Source organism: Erythrolamprus reginae, chromosome 1, assembly GCF_031021105.1.
Source record: "Erythrolamprus reginae isolate rEryReg1 chromosome 1, rEryReg1.hap1, whole genome shotgun sequence".
Classification (NCBI taxonomy): domain Eukaryota; kingdom Metazoa; phylum Chordata; class Lepidosauria; order Squamata; family Dipsadidae; genus Erythrolamprus; species Erythrolamprus reginae.
The window spans coordinates 59,987,588-60,005,740 of NC_091950.1; the positions used below are offsets into that span (position 1 = coordinate 59,987,588).

At 38.0% G+C, this 18,153-nt stretch overlaps 2 protein-coding genes across 3 annotated transcripts in view; one reads left to right on the top strand and one right to left on the bottom strand.

Moving 5' to 3' along the window:
• GPR65 (G protein-coupled receptor 65) overlaps positions 1-6,901 on the bottom strand; it is a 30,559-nt gene extending 23,658 nt beyond the window's left edge. The window contains exon 1 of the mRNA XM_070733707.1: positions 6,797-6,901. The gene's annotated coding sequence lies outside the window, so the exon portion shown is untranslated. The remainder of the gene's footprint in view (positions 1-6,796) is intronic.
• A 473-nt stretch (positions 6,902-7,374) lies between these two features.
• Positions 7,375-18,153, top strand: part of GALC (galactosylceramidase) — a 53,797-nt gene continuing 43,018 nt past the window's right edge. For both annotated transcript variants that reach the window (XM_070753875.1, XM_070753867.1), the window contains exons 1-4: positions 7,375-7,733; positions 9,113-9,181; positions 13,005-13,068; positions 14,033-14,146. In XM_070753875.1, coding sequence (XP_070609976.1) covers positions 7,599-7,733; positions 9,113-9,181; positions 13,005-13,068; positions 14,033-14,146 — 382 coding nt within the window. In that variant the 5' untranslated portion in view covers positions 7,375-7,598. The remainder of the gene's footprint in view (positions 7,734-9,112; positions 9,182-13,004; positions 13,069-14,032; positions 14,147-18,153) is intronic.

The window sequence follows — 18,153 nt, forward strand, 5'->3', positions numbered from 1 at the left end:
CTATTTTAAATAGTTGAATTAAAATATTACCCTCCTTCTTTCCCCTTTGAACAACTCTTTTCACTTTATTTTTTTTCCCCCTTCTCCTCTTCCTTCCCTCCTCCCAAAGTTTCCCCTCCAATGCTTTTCCTTCTGTTTTCTACATATAGCTGATATTCCTTCCCTTCTTTTATTTCTTGTCTCTCTCTTATTTGCAAAGGTTAATACCTGTTCTTTTTTCCTGTGACACTAAATAATAATACATATTTTTTTTCTCTTTTTTGAATTCTGTTATTAATTGAATTGCTATTGAATTGGTATAGTTATATTATAAGGGAATTTCTCTTTTTAACAAAATACACTGAACAGATTTGGAATTTATAGTAATTTTTTTCTTTTTCACTATATATAAATTGAAATCAATTTTAAAATTTGAAATAGTGGATTCTAATTTGATAATGTCCCATATTTCAACCCTTGTTAAAACAGCAAAAAAACAAACTACACCAACTACCCTCTCTTCACAAGTGTCACCGCATTCTTCTCCCTCGCACCAGGTGTTAACCATGTCCACCAAAGACAAAGACAAAGACAAAACAATGCAGTCTAACCTTGCAACCATACACGAGACTTTAAATACTTTGAAGGACTTCATGGTTAAATCACAAGAAGACGCCACTCAACAAAGAGAGGCCATAAAGGAGGAGGCAACACAACAAAGAGAAGCCATAAAGGAGGAGGCAACACAACAAAGAGAAGCCATAAAAGCTGACTTGGCAGAATTTAAAGTGGAGATGGCCCAAATGAAAGCTGACATGGGCGAGATGAAAGACCAGATAAAGCAGATCCAACAAACACTCCAAGAAAGTGATGACCGAGTTAAAAAAGTTGAAGAGCAATCTGATAAAAATGAGAAAAGAATGGACTATCTTGAAGGGAGAGCTGATGAAAGATACAGAAGATATGATGAATCAATCATCCAGCTGGAGATGCAACGAGCTTCGTACGGACTTCGATTTCAGAATATAAAAGAGGAAAAAGATGAAGATTTAAAAATGACTATGGCGGAAATTATTGGAGCTATACTCCAAGAGGACCCTATAGCTTTACTGCAAGAAATCGATGAAGTATACAGAATCTCGAATAGCTATATCCGTCGACACAACCTCCCAAGAGAGATACATATTAAGTTTACAAGAAAAGCGTTGCGAGATGAGATACTTCATTATTCAAGAAACTCCCCGCCCCAACGACATGGAGTAGAAATAAAGATACTAAAACAAGTTCCAAGAAGTGTCAGAGAAAACAGAAGAGATTATCACTTTTTAACTAAAATTTTGATCAAAGAAAATATCACTTACCGTTGGCTTATTCCACAAGGACTTTCTCTGACATGGCGTTCTACAAGGTACAAATTGGAAAACGTAGAACAAGCCATGTACTTTCTCGAAAAGAGCGGCATTGGCCACTCCGACCACACAAGTAAGCAACAAGTGGTCCAACTACAACCAGCTCAACAGCAACCAGGGGAAAAATTACCAACTCAGCAAGAAGAAGATCGGGGGGCTACTGCTCAAGTAATAGAGCAGGACCAAGGTCCTAGAAGAGTTCAACCTCAGCGAGAAACCAAAAAACCCATTAAATGACAACAAATAAAGACTTAAAAATCTTTTCCGTAAATGTCAATGGACTTAATGAACCAAGAAAAAGGAAGCAAATTTTTTCTAAAATTAGAAATCAAAATGTTCAGATTGCAATACTACAAGAAGTTCATATTAAAAAAGATAACCAAAAATTACTGTTGAATCCCAAAATTGGAAAAATGTACGCTGCATTAGCAGACCAAAAAAAAGGAGGTGTAGTGATGTATGTTAAGAATTCTATAAATTCCAAACAAATATATAAGGATAAAGAGGGTAGGATACTGATTGTACAAGTTGATATTGAACCTAGACCTCTAGTGGTTGTCTCTATTTATGCTCCCAATGAAGATCAAATGACATTTTATAAAAATTTACACCAAATAATAATAGACTTAGCTATCGACAATGTATTGATAATAGGTGACTTCAATGCTATCACGAATAGACAATTAGACCATTCAGGAGGGGGAGGTAATAAAAAAAGGGGAAAAGGTAAAAAAACAAGAAGGAATTTGCTACCTAGTACTTTTCAAAAAATGAAAGCTGAATTATTACTAAGTGACATTTGGAGAGAAAGACACCCTCACAAAAGGCAATTTACCTTCTACTCCAACCCTCACAAAATTTGGACGAGAATTGACATGTTATGGGCACCAAAAACGGTGGCAGAACAAATAAGAGAGGTCGAGATAGACGTTAATACATGGGCTGATCATAACCCAATAGTGGTCTATATGACGATGAATAATAAACAGAACAACTGGCGGATGAATAGGTATATATTAAATGATAAGAAATATAAGGATTGGATTGAAAAGGAATTAAAAATATTTTTTGAAATTAATAAAACATCAGACACTACTCCACAGAATTTATGGGACACAGTTAAAGCGTATATAAGAGGTTTAACAATATCTTATACAGCAAAACATAATAAGGAAAAGAAATTAGAGTACTTACAATTAACAAACGAACTAAAACAATTAGAATCTTTATCGCAGCAACATATTAAGAACAGAGATCTAAAGACAGAAATGAATGTAATTAAACATAAAATTAGAGTTATAGAACAAAACCAACTAACTGAAAAGATCAAAAGAGCAAAGCAACAATATTTTGAACACGCAAATAAACCCGGCAGATGGCTAGCGTATAAACTTAGAAAACAGAGTCAATCAAAATTAATCCAAAAATTAGAAGACAAAGATGGTATAATAAAATATGATACAGAAGGTAAGGCAGACATTGTGTATAATTTTTATAAAGAGTTATATGCTAAAGATCATGTTATTGAAGATGAAGTTTTTAACTATTTAAAAGCTTCAAATTTACCACAAATAACAGAAGACCAACAGGCCACCATGGATGGACCAATAACAATGGAGGAACTCCTAACAACAATTAAAAAACAGAAAAGTAATAAGGCCACAGGCCCAGATGCCATACCTGCAGAATGGTATAAGATAGACAATGAAACAATAAGAAACCATATGTTAGAAACCTTTAATTTATGTAGACTTGAGGGAAAAATCCCCAAATCTTGGTCAGAATCACTGACAACCTTAATACATAAACAGGGTACAGAACCAGAAAAAATTAAAAACTATAGGCCTATATCATTATTAAATGTAGACTATAAGATTTTTATTGCCATTTATGCAGAGAGACTCAAAAGAGTTATAAATGGAATAATACACCAAGACCAAAATGGGTTTCTTCCAGGGAGACAAATTAAAAATAATATTAGAACTGTAATAAATATACTAGAGTACTATGAACAACACCCAGACAAGATGGCATCTTTAATGTTTCTAGATGCTCAAAAGGCCTTCGACAACGTTAATTGGATATTTATAAAAATGCAATTAAATAAAATGAGATTTGGCCCAAAATTTGTTAACCTAATAGATACCATATATTCAAAACAAACAACGAATATAATACTGAATAACAGTCAATTACCAACACTTGATATAAACAAGGGAGTTCGCCAAGGATGTCCTATATCACCATTGTTATTTATCATGACTCTTGAAACTTTATTAATTAAAATAAGAGCGGACCCTAAAATAAAAGGTTTAACCGTAGGAGATGAAACCTATAAACTCCAGGCCTTTGCAGATGATCTAATGTTCATAATTGAAGAACCGATTACAACAGTTCCTGCTTTACTACAAACCATTGAACAATATGGAAACGTAGCAGGTTTAAAGATAAATAAAAGCAAAACACATTTCTTGACCAAAAATATGAATAAAATACTAGAAACTAAACTAGAAAGTATTTCTGGAATAAAAACTGTAAAAAAAGTAAAATATTTAGGAATAAATTTAACAGCGAAAACAATAACATTAAAAAATGATAATTATATAAAATTACTAGCAGAAATCAAAAAAGATTTAGCAATGTGGAATAATTTGAAAATATCTTTCTTAGGAAGAATTGCAACAATTAAGATGAATATTTTACCCAAGGTTTTATTTCTTTTTCAGGTAATACCAATAAACCCAGGGGGAATCTTTTTAAAAACTTTAACAAACCTAGTTAAAAAATTTATATGGCAAGGGAAAAAAGCAAGGATAAAAATGAATTGCTTAGAAGATATTAAAGAAAGAGGAGGATTTGGCCTTCCAAATTGGAAACTATATTATCAGGCCGCTGCATTAACATGGCTTAGAGACTGGATAATCTTAGATAACAAAAGAACACTTAACCTAGAAGGACATGATTTAATGCTTGGATGGCATGCATTTTTATGGTATGATAAGGACAAAAACCATTCATATTTTAAAAGGCATACATTAAGGAAATACTTATTAGAAGTATGGAAAGACATAAAGAAAAATCATTTTTTAAGTATCCCAGAATGGCTAGCTCCTTTAGAAGCAATAACGCATCCAAAGTCTATAAAGGACAAGAAAATAACTCATAGATATAAAGAACTATTAAATGATCAGATGAAGCTTAAATCTAGAATTGAACTACAAGAAGGGATAATAATAGATTGGTGGCACTACGCCCAGATCCGATCTAGATATCAGAAGGATAAAACTCTTTACATTTTTAATAAAAGTAAGAATCCTTTAACTACTTTAATTACTACTAATTCAACAAAAATGATAGGGAAAATATATAAATTACTTATTGCTCATAAAAATATAGAGTTGACTTTAAAAGATACTATGATAAGATGGTGTAGAAATATTGGCAAGGAAATAGATATAGATACATGGGAGAAAGTGTGGATTAATAATTGGAAAATGACTAAATCAGTTTCACTAAAAGAAAATCAAATTAAAATGTTTTATAGATGGCATCTCCCACCAAATAGGATAGCAAAAATGTTTTCCAAAACATCCCCAACATGCTGGAAATGTAAGAAGGATATAGGAACTTATTATCATCAATGGTGGACATGTGGTAAAGCAAAAACATATTGGAAGATGATTGAAAAAATATTAAAAGAAATAATAAAGCAAGATATAGATAATACCCCGGAATTTTACTTACTAGGTGTCACAAATCAGACCTAAAAGAAAGAAATTTTTTATTTAATTATACACATATTAACCGCGGCTAGAATAATATATGCGCAAAATTGGAAAGGGGAGGAAATCCCCAAGGAAGAAGAGGTTATAGCCAAAATATTAGATTGCGCTGAAATGGACATGATGACAAGAAGATTAAACGATCAAGAGGATACTAAATTTTATGAAACATGGAACAATGTTTATAAATGGATAGATAAGAAAAAATAAGACATATAGAGTTGGGTTTTTTTTTGTATTAGTTTTTACCTAGGTGATAATAATATTAATATTAGTTTAAAAGTACTTTTTGACGATTATGATATAGTAGTGTATGTACAAGTATAAGCAACATACTAAGATCTTTGATGTATAATAGTTGAAATTAGCTTAATTGTCTGGATTGAAGGTTTGACATTATTTTACTATAGTAATTACGATTATATTAAAGGTATTTTTTGGCAATTATGTTATACTAACCCTATTTGATACCTACATCGAAATTAAGATTTGTAAAACTTTAACTCAAATTTATTAACTTTTTTTCTATAATAGTTAACATATATTTAATTATGTATTCTTTTTCTACATTTGAATGTATACTTTCATAAGAAGCGGGGGAAATACAACCCCACTTTATGTTTATTGTTTGTATGTATTTGTTTGTTTTTATGAAAATTAATAAAAAAATTATAAAAAAAAATAAAATAAATAAAATAGGTGGATCAACTGGTTTAACCTTTCTTTATCTTAAAATATCCAAAGTCATTAGCTTCTCAAAAACAATTAACTTGCAATAAAAGAATTGAACAGATGGGAAATTTTCATTAAAATTTCATACCAAGACATTTTTGTTGACTTCTTCTACTACCAATGTGGGGGGAAAACACAGGGCTGAAGACTGTCCATCAGCAGCACAACCCCCCCTTCCCCAAACATCATGGACTACATTTGGTGGAGAGTGGAAAGGAGGGAGAGTAAGAGGGCAAAGAATGGTCCAAACACACAGGACCAACCCTCCACTGCATATCTATTTATTTTATTTATTTGTTTGTTAAACATGTATAAGATAGTAGTAGTTTGTATAAACAGATAAGTAGTGGATTCCAGGCATTGATCACGCTACTGCTGACATCATATTTTCTGCAGTCCAGTTTGGAGTGGTTTATTTTTAAGTTGACTCTATTACATGCTTGTGTATTGCTGCGATTGGTGAAGCAATCATTAACAGGAAGGACATTTTGGTATATGATTTTATGAACTACATTTAGGCGACAAATTGTCTAATCCAGTGTTTTCCAACCTTGCCATGCCCCACCTAAGCATTTATAAAAATCCTGAGGCCTCCCCCCTCCATGACATATAATTCTTATTATTTAAAAAGTGAACTACTCACACGGAGGAAACCTAAAAGGCCATTAACTAGGTTTAAACAAGGTTCCAATTGTCCCCATTAAAAATGAAATCCCCCCCATGTAGGCCCCACTTTGGGAATCAAGGGTCTAATTTCAGGATTTCAAGCGTGGTGGAATAAAGTACAGTAGTACCTCTACTGTACCTACAAACACCTCTACTTATGAACTTTTCGAGATAAGAACCGGGTGCTCAAGATTTTTTTGCCTCTTCTCAAGAACATTTTCTACTTACAAACCCGAGCCTCTGAAACTGTAACTGGAAAAGGCAGGGAGAAGCCTCTGTGGGGCCTCTCTAGGAATCTCCTGGGAGGAAACAGGGCTTCCATCCTTCCTGTGGTTTCCCCAATCGCACACATTATTTGCTTTTACATTGATTCCTATGGGAAAAATGGCTGCTTCTTACAAACTTCTCTACTTAAGAACCTGGTCACGGAACGAATTAAGTTCATAAGTAGAAGTACCACTGTATTTCGTTGCGTATTTTGTCATTCCATTCAAGGAAATAAAATCCTCCAGTGGTTAGAGGAGTGTGAGATGGTTACACCAAGTTACAGAAGCCACGCTCTGCATGCTTCTCCTATTTTTACAAGGAACACGGTTCCCATTTCCTGTTAAAATCCCCGCTAGGCACATTAATCTTTCAACCTCCTCAGGGGAGTTACAGAGCCGCCGGCATGCAATGACTAAAAATTCTACAAGGGCGCGTAAGCCCCTTTCCTGAATGCAATCCAGGTTTAACAACCGCCCCGCACGTGACCTCGAGGTTACGTCATCGCCAAGGCGGCGGCTACGGAGCGTGGAGGGGGGGGGGGGGGCAAGCGAAGCAGCACCCGCCCCTCAAAAGACTTTGCTCCTTTTGCTTTACGCGCCGCCAGTTGCCCGCCTGGTCAGGTGATCGCGTGTCACGTGACCGCGCTTGCTATCTGGTGCGAGGCTACCACCGCCTGCCTGCGGATTTCTTCCCAGAGCGCCGATGCGGTCGGTTGACTCTCTCTGTTCTTCCTGAACGCGGCGGTTCCTTCGACCGGCCAAGGATGCGACTTGGGTCTTTGCTCTGGCTGCTGCTGGGCTGCGGAGCGGCTGCTTGGCAGAGCGGGGATTACTGGCTGGACGATGCCGTCGGGCTGGGGCGGCAATTCGACGGCATCGGAGCCGTTAGCGGCGGCGGGGTGGGTGAACGGAGACCCCGCGCGGGCTGGGAGCGGTTCGGGCTATCTGTGGTCTATTGCGGGCGAGTAGATGGGTGGGTGGTACTTGCGCGGAATGGGAGAGGCGTTTCACAGCCTGACGGAAATCGGCCCAGAAAGAACCTGCGGAGCTGAGAACCCGAAGCTCGGGTCGCTTCCTAGTGGGAGCAACGCTCCCGTAGTCCCGTGTCCTCTGCTTACCTTGCGGATGAAGTAGCGTAGTAGTAACCACGCTCAGATCCCCAAGGCAAAATAGAGAACCCGTTCCGCACTCAGAGGCGTTTCACAAAGAAACCACATTTGAACTCAAGTTTGCTCAGGTTCTTTTTTACAGGAAATGCCTCTAAGGGGAACTGAGCATGGTCGTTACTTAATTTAGTTCGGATATTATATGCATATTTAGTGTTCATGTGTCAGATGCATATAATACTGTAGGTAAATAATAATAGGTAGCTTCCAGGAAAGTTGCTATAACTTGCATGGCATTTTTATTTTATTTTTTATTTTTCCAATGGGAATGAATAGGGTTTCCTTACAGGATTTATAATACCTAATGGGCCAATTTTATTATCCCAGGTTGGGAAGCCATTACATCTGGTAGGGCATATAAAGAAACACATAATTGGGCGAGTGTGTTGCTTAAAAGTAAGATATATTCTCCAGCTTTGTTTAGTGGAGCAGAGAAGAGAGGGAAATGCCAAGCAAATGTCTTTTTTTAAAGAAGCTGGACTGGAATTTTTGCCATTTGGATTTCAATGGGTGAAGCTTTGTATATTGGTTTTCTAAAATAACTAGATAGAGAAAAAGGGTGCTTCCCGATAAGAATTTGGAAGCAGAATGAACACACAAGGATATATTTCATTGTGGGCAGTAAATTATAAAGATATAAAGATAATATAAAGTAAAGATAATTTAAACTGATAAGACAAGTGGAGTAAATATAGGATTTTATTAGGTAAAATTAAAGGCATACTCAAGTTGAAACCTTATTTCTAATTATTTCTTATTTCTTGGATAAATCCTTTTGGCAAGAAATTGGAAGAAATTTGTTACTGCTTTCTTTGAATATTTATTTTTCCTGAATTGTAAATTTACAGATCTGGGATATTCTGTTGATCTCCACATTTGATCCTGCATGGTATTTTGAGATAAGCCATTGTTGGCTAGCTACTGCTATCTGTTAAGTTCAGTAATTTGCAGAGGACATATGCAGAGGCTAGGACAAGATTTTATGAAGACAGGAATAATGAAGGAACCATGGGAAAATAGGCATGGAAAATGATTATCTGATACTTCTGATCAGTAGTATCATTATGTATAAGTATTAATTCCAAACATGTTTCTTCCTAATTTTTTTCTAGGCTACCTCACGCCTTTTAGTGGATTACCCAGAGCCTTATCGATCTCAGATTTTAGATTATCTTTTTAAGGTAATTACTGCCTTATGGGATTGACTTTAAGTAGTACAGGTACTTTAATTGTTTTGGGAGGGGGCAGGGAGGGAGAGGGAGGGAGAGGGGGGATTAGTTACTCTTTTAGCCCAGAATCTTAACCACCAGAATCATTCAGAGTTCCAATAATTAATGAGAAGGATAAGAATTTACTTATAAATCTGCTTACAAAAACATGTTTAAAATATTTCAAGCGCATAACTTCATATATACATGTACAAAAAGAATGAATATAAACGTACAAGTATTATTGTGATGAAAGTTTGAGAGAATTAATGAAAAAATTAACATTCGAGATATTTTGAATATGGGAAAGAGCACATTTTGCTATATCAAGAGGTGGTAGAAGTTCCTTATCAAAAAGCTACAACAGAATTGAATAACAGAGTTGGAAGGCACCTTGGAGGTCTTCTAGTCCAACCCCCTACTTAGGCAGGAAACCCTGCACCCGTTCAGAGATTATCCAATCTCTTCTTTAAAACTTCCAGTGTTAGAGCATTTACAACTTCTGGAGGAAAGTTGTTCGACTGATTAATTGTTTTAGCTGTCAGGAAATTTCTCCTTAGTTCTAGATTGCTTCTCCCCTTGATCAGTTTCCATCAGCGGTGGGTTCCTACCAGTGCGGCTCCGGTAGGAGCCTGGTGATGACGTAATTTTCGGCATTTTTTTTCCGGATTTGGGAGGCTTCTCCATATCCCGTATTTTTGAAAAAAGCCCTCCCACCTACCCTCGTATTAATGTTGACCTTTATTCTTTATCTGAAGCACAGATGAGAAGCTCCTCAGTTATATTTCAGCTTGTAATGTCGTCCTGACGTGCAGGTGGGGATACACAACAGTAGCGAAATGTAACTCGAACCCACCCCTGGTTTCTACCCATTGCTTCTTGTCTTGCCTTCAGGTGCTTTGGAGAATAGCTTGACTTCCTCTGCTTTGTGGCAACCCCTGAGATATCAGAACACTGCTATCATGTCTCCCTTACTCCTTTTTTCCATTAAACTAGATATACCCAATTCCAAAACTATTAGTAATTAGATTAATCTCCCAATAGAAAACAAATGAAGCTAGATATAAAGAGAACATGGAAGCTGCTTGGAACAAAATGAAAAGGATTACTAATGGAAAATGTGACGATGCTTGGTAAAATGATAAAATTTATCTTTCTCTTTAATTTCTTTCCCTTACAAATGTATTCCTCTTTTATACTTTACATATCACTACTTACCTTGAATGAAAATAATCTGGTGGGTATATGGTGGTTGAGCAATGAAATATATTTTTGGAAGCACTTGATAAAAAAATACTAAGGACCGGATATGGCAGAACTGATTTTCTTCCAATAAATTTTATAAAATATTTTCAGAATTTCTTTAATAATTGTGGTGTTGCTTTGGCAGTGAGCTCCCAAATGATGTAAAATTGGTTATCTGAAGGATACATCTGGTGTATATCCAGTAATGTCTGTTACACCCATATGATTCTTTAACAATCCCAGAAATTATGCAAATTTACATTCTTGTATCATTACATTAAATAATGCCAATACATAATTCATATCAGTTTCCTGCTTTGTCCCCCTCATGTGTATTGGCTGGCTTTTTTTCCTTAATTTTATGGCTTTTTTCTTGGCTAGTGCTTGTTTTTCTCTAATAGTATTGGATGATATACAAATAGTCCTCTTTTACCCACCACAGTTCAATGACTATGTGAAGTTGCAGTGGTGCTGAACAAATGGTACTATTGATCTTTGAAGCCAACATATGACCCCTGTGATCACGTAATTCAAATCTGGGCACTTGGCAACTAACTCACATTTCTGAGAGTTATAATGGCCCTCAGTCAAGTGAACACCATTTGCAACCTTTCTTGCTGGCTTCCCACATGTTAAGTTAATGGGGAAACCCTCAGGGAAGATTACAAGTTGCTTGGGAAAAATCTCCCTAGCTCAGCAGTAATCAACCCCAGGCCCTAAAATACTCATGGGCACCCATGCAATTTTACTCCTTTTTTCCAGGTTGATCCCAGCTGATGATGATTAGAGAGAAAAGGTCCTACTCTTGGCCCCTACTGTGTGGGGTGCCACATGGCTCAGCACTTTCTCTTCTCAGCTTGCCCCATTAGATTTGGTAGAGAGATCATGTTGTGGGTCACATTGGCTATGTTTAGCAGGTCCCTGGAGATATACTGTACCTTCTCTGCCGTGGTACTTGTGTTATGGAATATCCTTCCCCTGGAAATTAAATTAGCTCCATCTCTTCTGAAAGGTCTTCAAGACCTAGTTATGTTATGATGCCTGGAGTTCCCAGAGGGTACTGGAGACTTGCTAAGACTTGCTTCTGTTGTGATTGCCATTTTTATTACTCTTATCGCCTATGGTTGTGCACCTTTGTTTTTTATGATAGTAATGTGAAATTGTTACATTGTTGTTTTACCTCATTGTTGTGCGACATCCAGAGTAACTTTTACTAAGATGGGTGACTACAGAAACTAGATAAATAAATAAACAAATAAAATAAAATGTGCCCTTTTCTACCCAGCAGCAGCTACTTACCTACCTGCCATCTTGTGGGTTTAATGACCCACAATTCCTACCTAATGACATCAGGGACCATGTTGCTAAATGATGTGATCCCATTATGTGGTGCATTACAATAACATTGGTTAGCAATCAGAATTCCAGTCCCAGTAACTTGACTGTTGTTAAGCAGGGACTATCTGTGGAAAAATCAAACATAGTCTGTTGAACTTTCTGAAGTAATCCAGAAAGAAAATGTGAATAGAAGCAGAGATTGGATTCACATTGTACTTAAACCAGTGATAGCAAACCTTTTGGCTTGGCATATCAAAATTTTGGAAAATGTCCAACTCGACTTTGCTGGCATGTCATACACACACCCACACACAACACACAAACAAAAGGTAAACATTTCTCTATATTCCTCCCATTTAAACTTCCTCCCACTCTAAACAGCGGCATTCAGCAACAGTGCCAATGCTAGAACTGAAATAAACACACAGAAGTTGTCTTCAGTCCTGGTACTACTGCTGTCAGTCGCTCGAAGTGGAGGGTCTGGAAGTGGTGGAAGAGTATGACCTTCTTGTGCAATTTCTAGAGATCACAGGAGAGCACATGCATTCTTGCATGACCTCTGCAGTCTCTAACTTGCAAAAGGATGGGACATGCTTTTGAGGACAGTTGGATGCTAGTAAATTTTGATGTGTCCACAAAATACTGTGGCATGTCATCTTTGACATATATGTCTTGACTCACCATCACTGTACTAAGCCATAGTATGTTGACGTACTATTTATGAGCCACAGAAATTCAGGCAATATCCTAGAAAGCAGCAAAATTATGAATGCTAACTCTTTGCTTCTCTGTAAGAGTCTTCTGAAGTTTTGTAGTTGAAATATGGACTTGGGTAAATCATAGTTAAATCTTAGCATTCCATGTGAATTCATTCACCATGATGTGTGAATCCTACTTAGTGGGTTGATATGCCAGGCTGAACCATCTGAAATTAGAATGTTTTGAGAAATGAATGGAAAGTTTTAAGAAAGTCGAACCTGATGAAAAAGAAAGAAGGGAGGGAGGGAAGGAGGAAGGTAGGAAAGGAAGGAAGGAAAGCCATTTTATCATGCATAAAATGATGGAAGGGAGGAAATAGTATACATATTCTTTTTAGAATCATGAGGAGTTTATGTTAATTAGGAGAAAACCTATTAAAATGGGTGTGATAACAGTGGAATGTTGTTTACCAAACAGAAACATTAACACTTCTTTCTCATTCTCTTGTTTCAAGCCAAATTTTGGTGCCTCCTTACAGCTTCTCAAAGTAGAGATTGGTGGTGATGCACAGTCTACAGGTATTTGAATTTGGGTTTTGCAGGAAAGGTTTATAGCATCATGAATGGGATCCATTGGGGTAATAGTGCTGATACAGTATTTGTTCTGCAAATGAATAGTTTCTTTATAACTCATTCCTGCATTCCTTCTTGCATATATTTTAGAAGGCATGCATGGGAAATCCTGTAACATCCCAATATATGCTAGGTTAATATTGGATAATCTATTGATAGGTCCTTAATTCTAACTGATACTTGCAAATCTACTCATTTAAGTTTTGCACGATATAATATGCATTTTTTCTACTTCCTTCCATATAAGATTGCATTGAACAAAATAGGGCCACTTTCTCTGTTAAAAAAACCCAGCAAGTAAATCTGGTGCCAACTATTAGAATTGTAAGGTTATTCCCAGGGTTATTCCTAATATAACAAGTTTATTTTAGGTATTTTGAAAGTGGAAAAACAAGTTTAGCCCGTGGTAAAGCAATCTTATTAAAAAGACTTATTTGCCAATGTAGATAATTGAAGAACTACATAATTTGTATGGTTGTCATTCAGGATGTATAAGTGCCCATGGTGATTACAGAAAAAAACTCTAAATCCAGTCTGAAATTTGGTATCATGATTACAGTTGTTCCATTTTTAAAGTTCCATTTTGAAACTTACAGTTTGTCTAAAATATAGGAGTGACTGTGCTTGGCACATACTGTAATAATTTTCTACTGAGCAAAAGCTTTTTAATCTGTTATTACTAGCTAGTCAAACAATTATTGTTTTTAAAATGAAGATTATAAAGGTGAATTTGATGTAGACAGCTTCTGCCCTTGACATTATCTTGTGAGCCAAAATAGAGTAATGTTTTCATATTCAGTTTTATTACACAGATGTACTTTCATATGTTTTGGAGAAATACGCTGGAGTAAAAATAGTTGAAGGTCTTGCATTTAATGAAATATAAAGAATTTTTATTTTCCTTTCCTAGATGGCACTGAACCCTCCCACATGCATTATGAAAATGATGAAAATTATTTCCGTGGCTATGAATGGTGGCTGATGAAAGAAGCTAAAAAGAGAAATCCTTCCATTAAATTGATTGGTAAGAACTGCTGGCCTTTGAGATATAATGCTTTGTATCTTGATAGTATAATTTGATGATTCATTTTTAATTATAATCTTTTAATGCCAAGGGAAATATCCAGTTTATGTCGTAAATAATTTTATTTTGTATTCACCCACCTGGATTTCAGACGAAGTCAAATTCCTAGTTGCTGTCTTTGCATCCTGGCTGGCAAGGATGCAAACAGGTTAAAAAGAGAAACAGGTTAAAAAAAGGGTTGAGGCTTTCATCACGTGCTTCCAGCAATCATCTCACCCTTCAGGACTTAGCCTCTTCTATTTCCTGTTCCTGGCTGGAAAATAAACCTTACATGTTGCTTTGTCCCTTATCTAATCAGGGAACATAGGGACATTATTTGGAATGGAGAAGTAGCCATGAACATCTGTCTGTACTCTTGGTTCAAAGTAATATGTGACTATGTATGTATGTATGTATGTATGTATGTATGTATGTATTTATGTATGTATGTATGTATGTATGTATGTACATACTGTATGTATGTGTGTGTGTGTGTGTTTGTTTGTTTGTTTGACTTCTATGCCGCCCAATCCTGAAGGAGTCAGGGTAGCTTACAACAGCGGTACAAATATAAGAATAAATACAAAACAGTAAAAGAAGTCAAATAGTAAAAGAAGTCTAATTTTCTAGAAGATGAACTTTGCTATTCTGCTGAAAGCCATATTATAGTGCAAATATCCATGTTGCAATTCATCCCAAACCCTGTGATTTGTTTGAGAATCTGCTGACTAGATTGCATACCCTACACAATGTTTCTTGGAAGGCCTGGATTGCATGTGTCTACTGGCCTCTGAACAAAAGTCTAGCTTTGTGTTCCTTTGTATATACAGGTAGTCCTTGCTAAAAGGGGTTATGTCAGAATCATGACACTGAATGAATTATACTTATGTCTGGCCTTTGAAGTTATGGCTATTTCACTGTCCCCTTGGTCATGTGGTCAACATTCAGGCACTTGGCCTCCCATCTGCATTTATGATCATGGAATGCACTCCATCTTTCTTCCCTTCTTTCTTTTGTCTGTCCTATGCTCTATCACCCTTGACACCCAGCAGTTTCTGTCCCTGCTTCCCTGCACCATTTGCTCCACTGCCCTTTGCTCCACCACTCTTGTTGCCCAAGGTCAGGGATAGGCAAAGTTGGTTCTTTCATGACATATGGACTGGCTCAGGAATTCTGGGAGTTGAAGTCCACAAGTCATAGAAGAGCCAACTTTGCCAAACCCTGCCCTAGCTGAACTTCACTGTCTTCTTCCTCCTGTTGCAGATGAGGGACTGCTGGCAGTGTGACATCATCTTTCTAAGATCACGTGTAGTCCTCCTGGGATCTTACAAGGCTTCTAAGACACCTGCAATCTTGACATGGGTGGTGGAGGGCAGGGTGGCCTGGCCTAAAGAGTAGAAATAGAGAAGATAGGAGAATGGGAAAGTTGAAGTGGAGGCAAGCCCAGCAGGAAAGGAGAAGCCTGAGGTCCTACTGTGGCATGGTACAGGCTTAACAAGTGCAACTGGGGCTACTGAAACTGCTAGGCAGTATGGTCATGTGATGTTTCCTCTAAAAATTGCATTGCTTAGCAGCAAAATTTCTGGTCCCAAACAGTGCAGTTCAGCAAGGACTACTTGTAAGCAAGCAGATCCTGTATGAAATTGCTTCAGTTGTGGCTCTTCTGTTTGACCTACATACTTCAGCCTGCTTCTCATATCTCCTTGGGCATTGTGATTCACTCCACTGACACAGTAGAGCCAAGCTTGGCTTATTTTTCATCACGTATCCCTTCCAGCTCCAAACAAGTAATTGGAGAAGGCAGTAAGTCAGAATATGCTTTCCAGGGAATCAGCTTTATTGCACCGGATTGGAATTTGCCGCTGATCAGATCTCTCCCCAGTCACTATAAACTAAAATTTTCACATGTATGTTCATCACAATGCACAGAGAAAATGCACAACCCTCCTTTGATCAGTTTGATTCCCTTAGGCTCCCCTGCCTGAAGGTGCTGCTACTTACAAATGATTTGGGGGAGAACAATTCTCTTAATAGTGCAAAAGGATCCTAATATTGAATGTTGAATGACCCTAATATTGAAGTACAGTGATCCCCCGGTTATTGCATCCCCGACCATTGCGAACAGGCTAATTTGCGATTTTTCAACCCGGAAGTCAAAACACCATCTGCGCATGCGTGCCCTTTTTTCTATGGGCACGCATGCGTAGATGGCGCCGGGCAGATCAGCTGCTGGGCGGCTTCCCTGGGTCTTCCCCCTCTTGGCGGGCATCAGCGAGGAGTTTCCCCACCGCCCATGCAAACTCCTCGCTGCTGCCGCTTCGCTCGGGCCGCTTCCCAGCTGAGTACTCAGCTGGGAAGCGGCCCGAGCGAACGGCTTGTCCGCAGCCTGCCTGCCCGTGCCCCCGCGGCTCGCCCGCCCTTCTCTCGCCCACGTCGTTCGCTCGGGCCGCTTCCCAGCTGAGTACTCAGCTGGGAAGTGGCCCGAGCGAACGGCTTGTCCGCAGCCTGCCTGCCCGCGGCTCGCGCGCCCTTCTCCCGCCCACGCCGTTCGCTCGGGCAGCTTCCCAGCAGCTGGGAAGCGGCCCGAGCGAACAGCTTGTCCGCAGCCTGCCTGCCCGCGCGCCCGCAGCTTGCGCGCCCTTCTCCCGCCCACGCCGTTCGCTCGGGCCGCTTCCCAGCTGAGTACTCAGCTGGGAAGCGGCCCGAGCAAACGGCATGCGCAGATGGTGTTTTTACTTCCGCAGCGCTACTTCGCGAAAACCCGCTCGTTGCGGGGGGTCCTGGAATGGAACCCCCGCAATGATCGGGGGATCACTGTAGTTGTTAGAGCTCTGTGTGCTTTGAAAAATAGCAATAACAATAGCATTTAGACTTATATACTGCTTCACAATGCTATACAGCCTTCTCTAAGTGGTTTACATAGTCAGCATATATTGCCCCCAACAATCTGGGTCTTCATTTTACTTAGCTCAGGAGGATGGAAGGCTTGAGCCTGGTGAGATTCGATCTGTCAAACTGCTGGCAGCTGGTGATCAGCAGAAGTAGCCTGCAGTACTGCACTCAAACCACTGTGCCACAGTAGCTCATAAAAAGATTGAGAAGTGCTTGAGACTTTGTATGAACCGCACATCATTTTTGCTCCTTATTATTTTAAAGCAGCCAAGTATGTTTTCAGCCTTCTAGGAAAGCTTAAAGTTATTGTTGCTTTAGGATTTGCTTTAATCCTTAAAGCACCGTCTCTTTTTCAAGATTGTGGAGGAGCCTGGGAAAAAAGTGCTTTTGTTAGTAATGCTACTCTTTTAATTACATTTATTGTTATACCTCCTAAAATATTTTTTTTCAAATTTAAATTCGCATTTTGACAGTAGTATTAAAATGGTCTGCTTTTCAGATAAATATGATGAATAGTATGTGAGAACAAGCTAATTTATTTATTTATTTTTTTATTTATTGGATTTATATGCTGCCTCTTACAATATTTTAGCTTACAACATTTTAAAAAACCGAGTAAAAATATCCTAAATCCATTTTTAAAGTTAAAACTAGCTTATCTAAAACTTGAGTTCCTTAAAAATCAATCACAAGTTGATTGTTCTTTTCAAACATTCAAACGTACATTACATTCATCAGCCAGGGGGCTAATATCTAATGGCCTGAGGCCTGTTGGCACAAATGAATCTTCAAGCTCTTGTGGAAGGCGAGGAGATGGGGGCAGTAAGAATCTCTGCAGGGAGCTGGTTCCAGAAGGCTGGAGCCCCACAGAGAAGGCTTTTCCCCTAGGTCCTGCCAGGCGGGAAATAGTGGGTTTAAAAACAAAACAAAACAGTATAATGTATAAAAATGGGAAGGTGTCCTGAAATTAAAAAAAAGAAAGAAATAATATACATATATAGATATGTCAGTCTTAATATGTACACTCAGCTTGGAATCCAGGAAATTAAAACAATCTACCCACACCAAGTAATCAT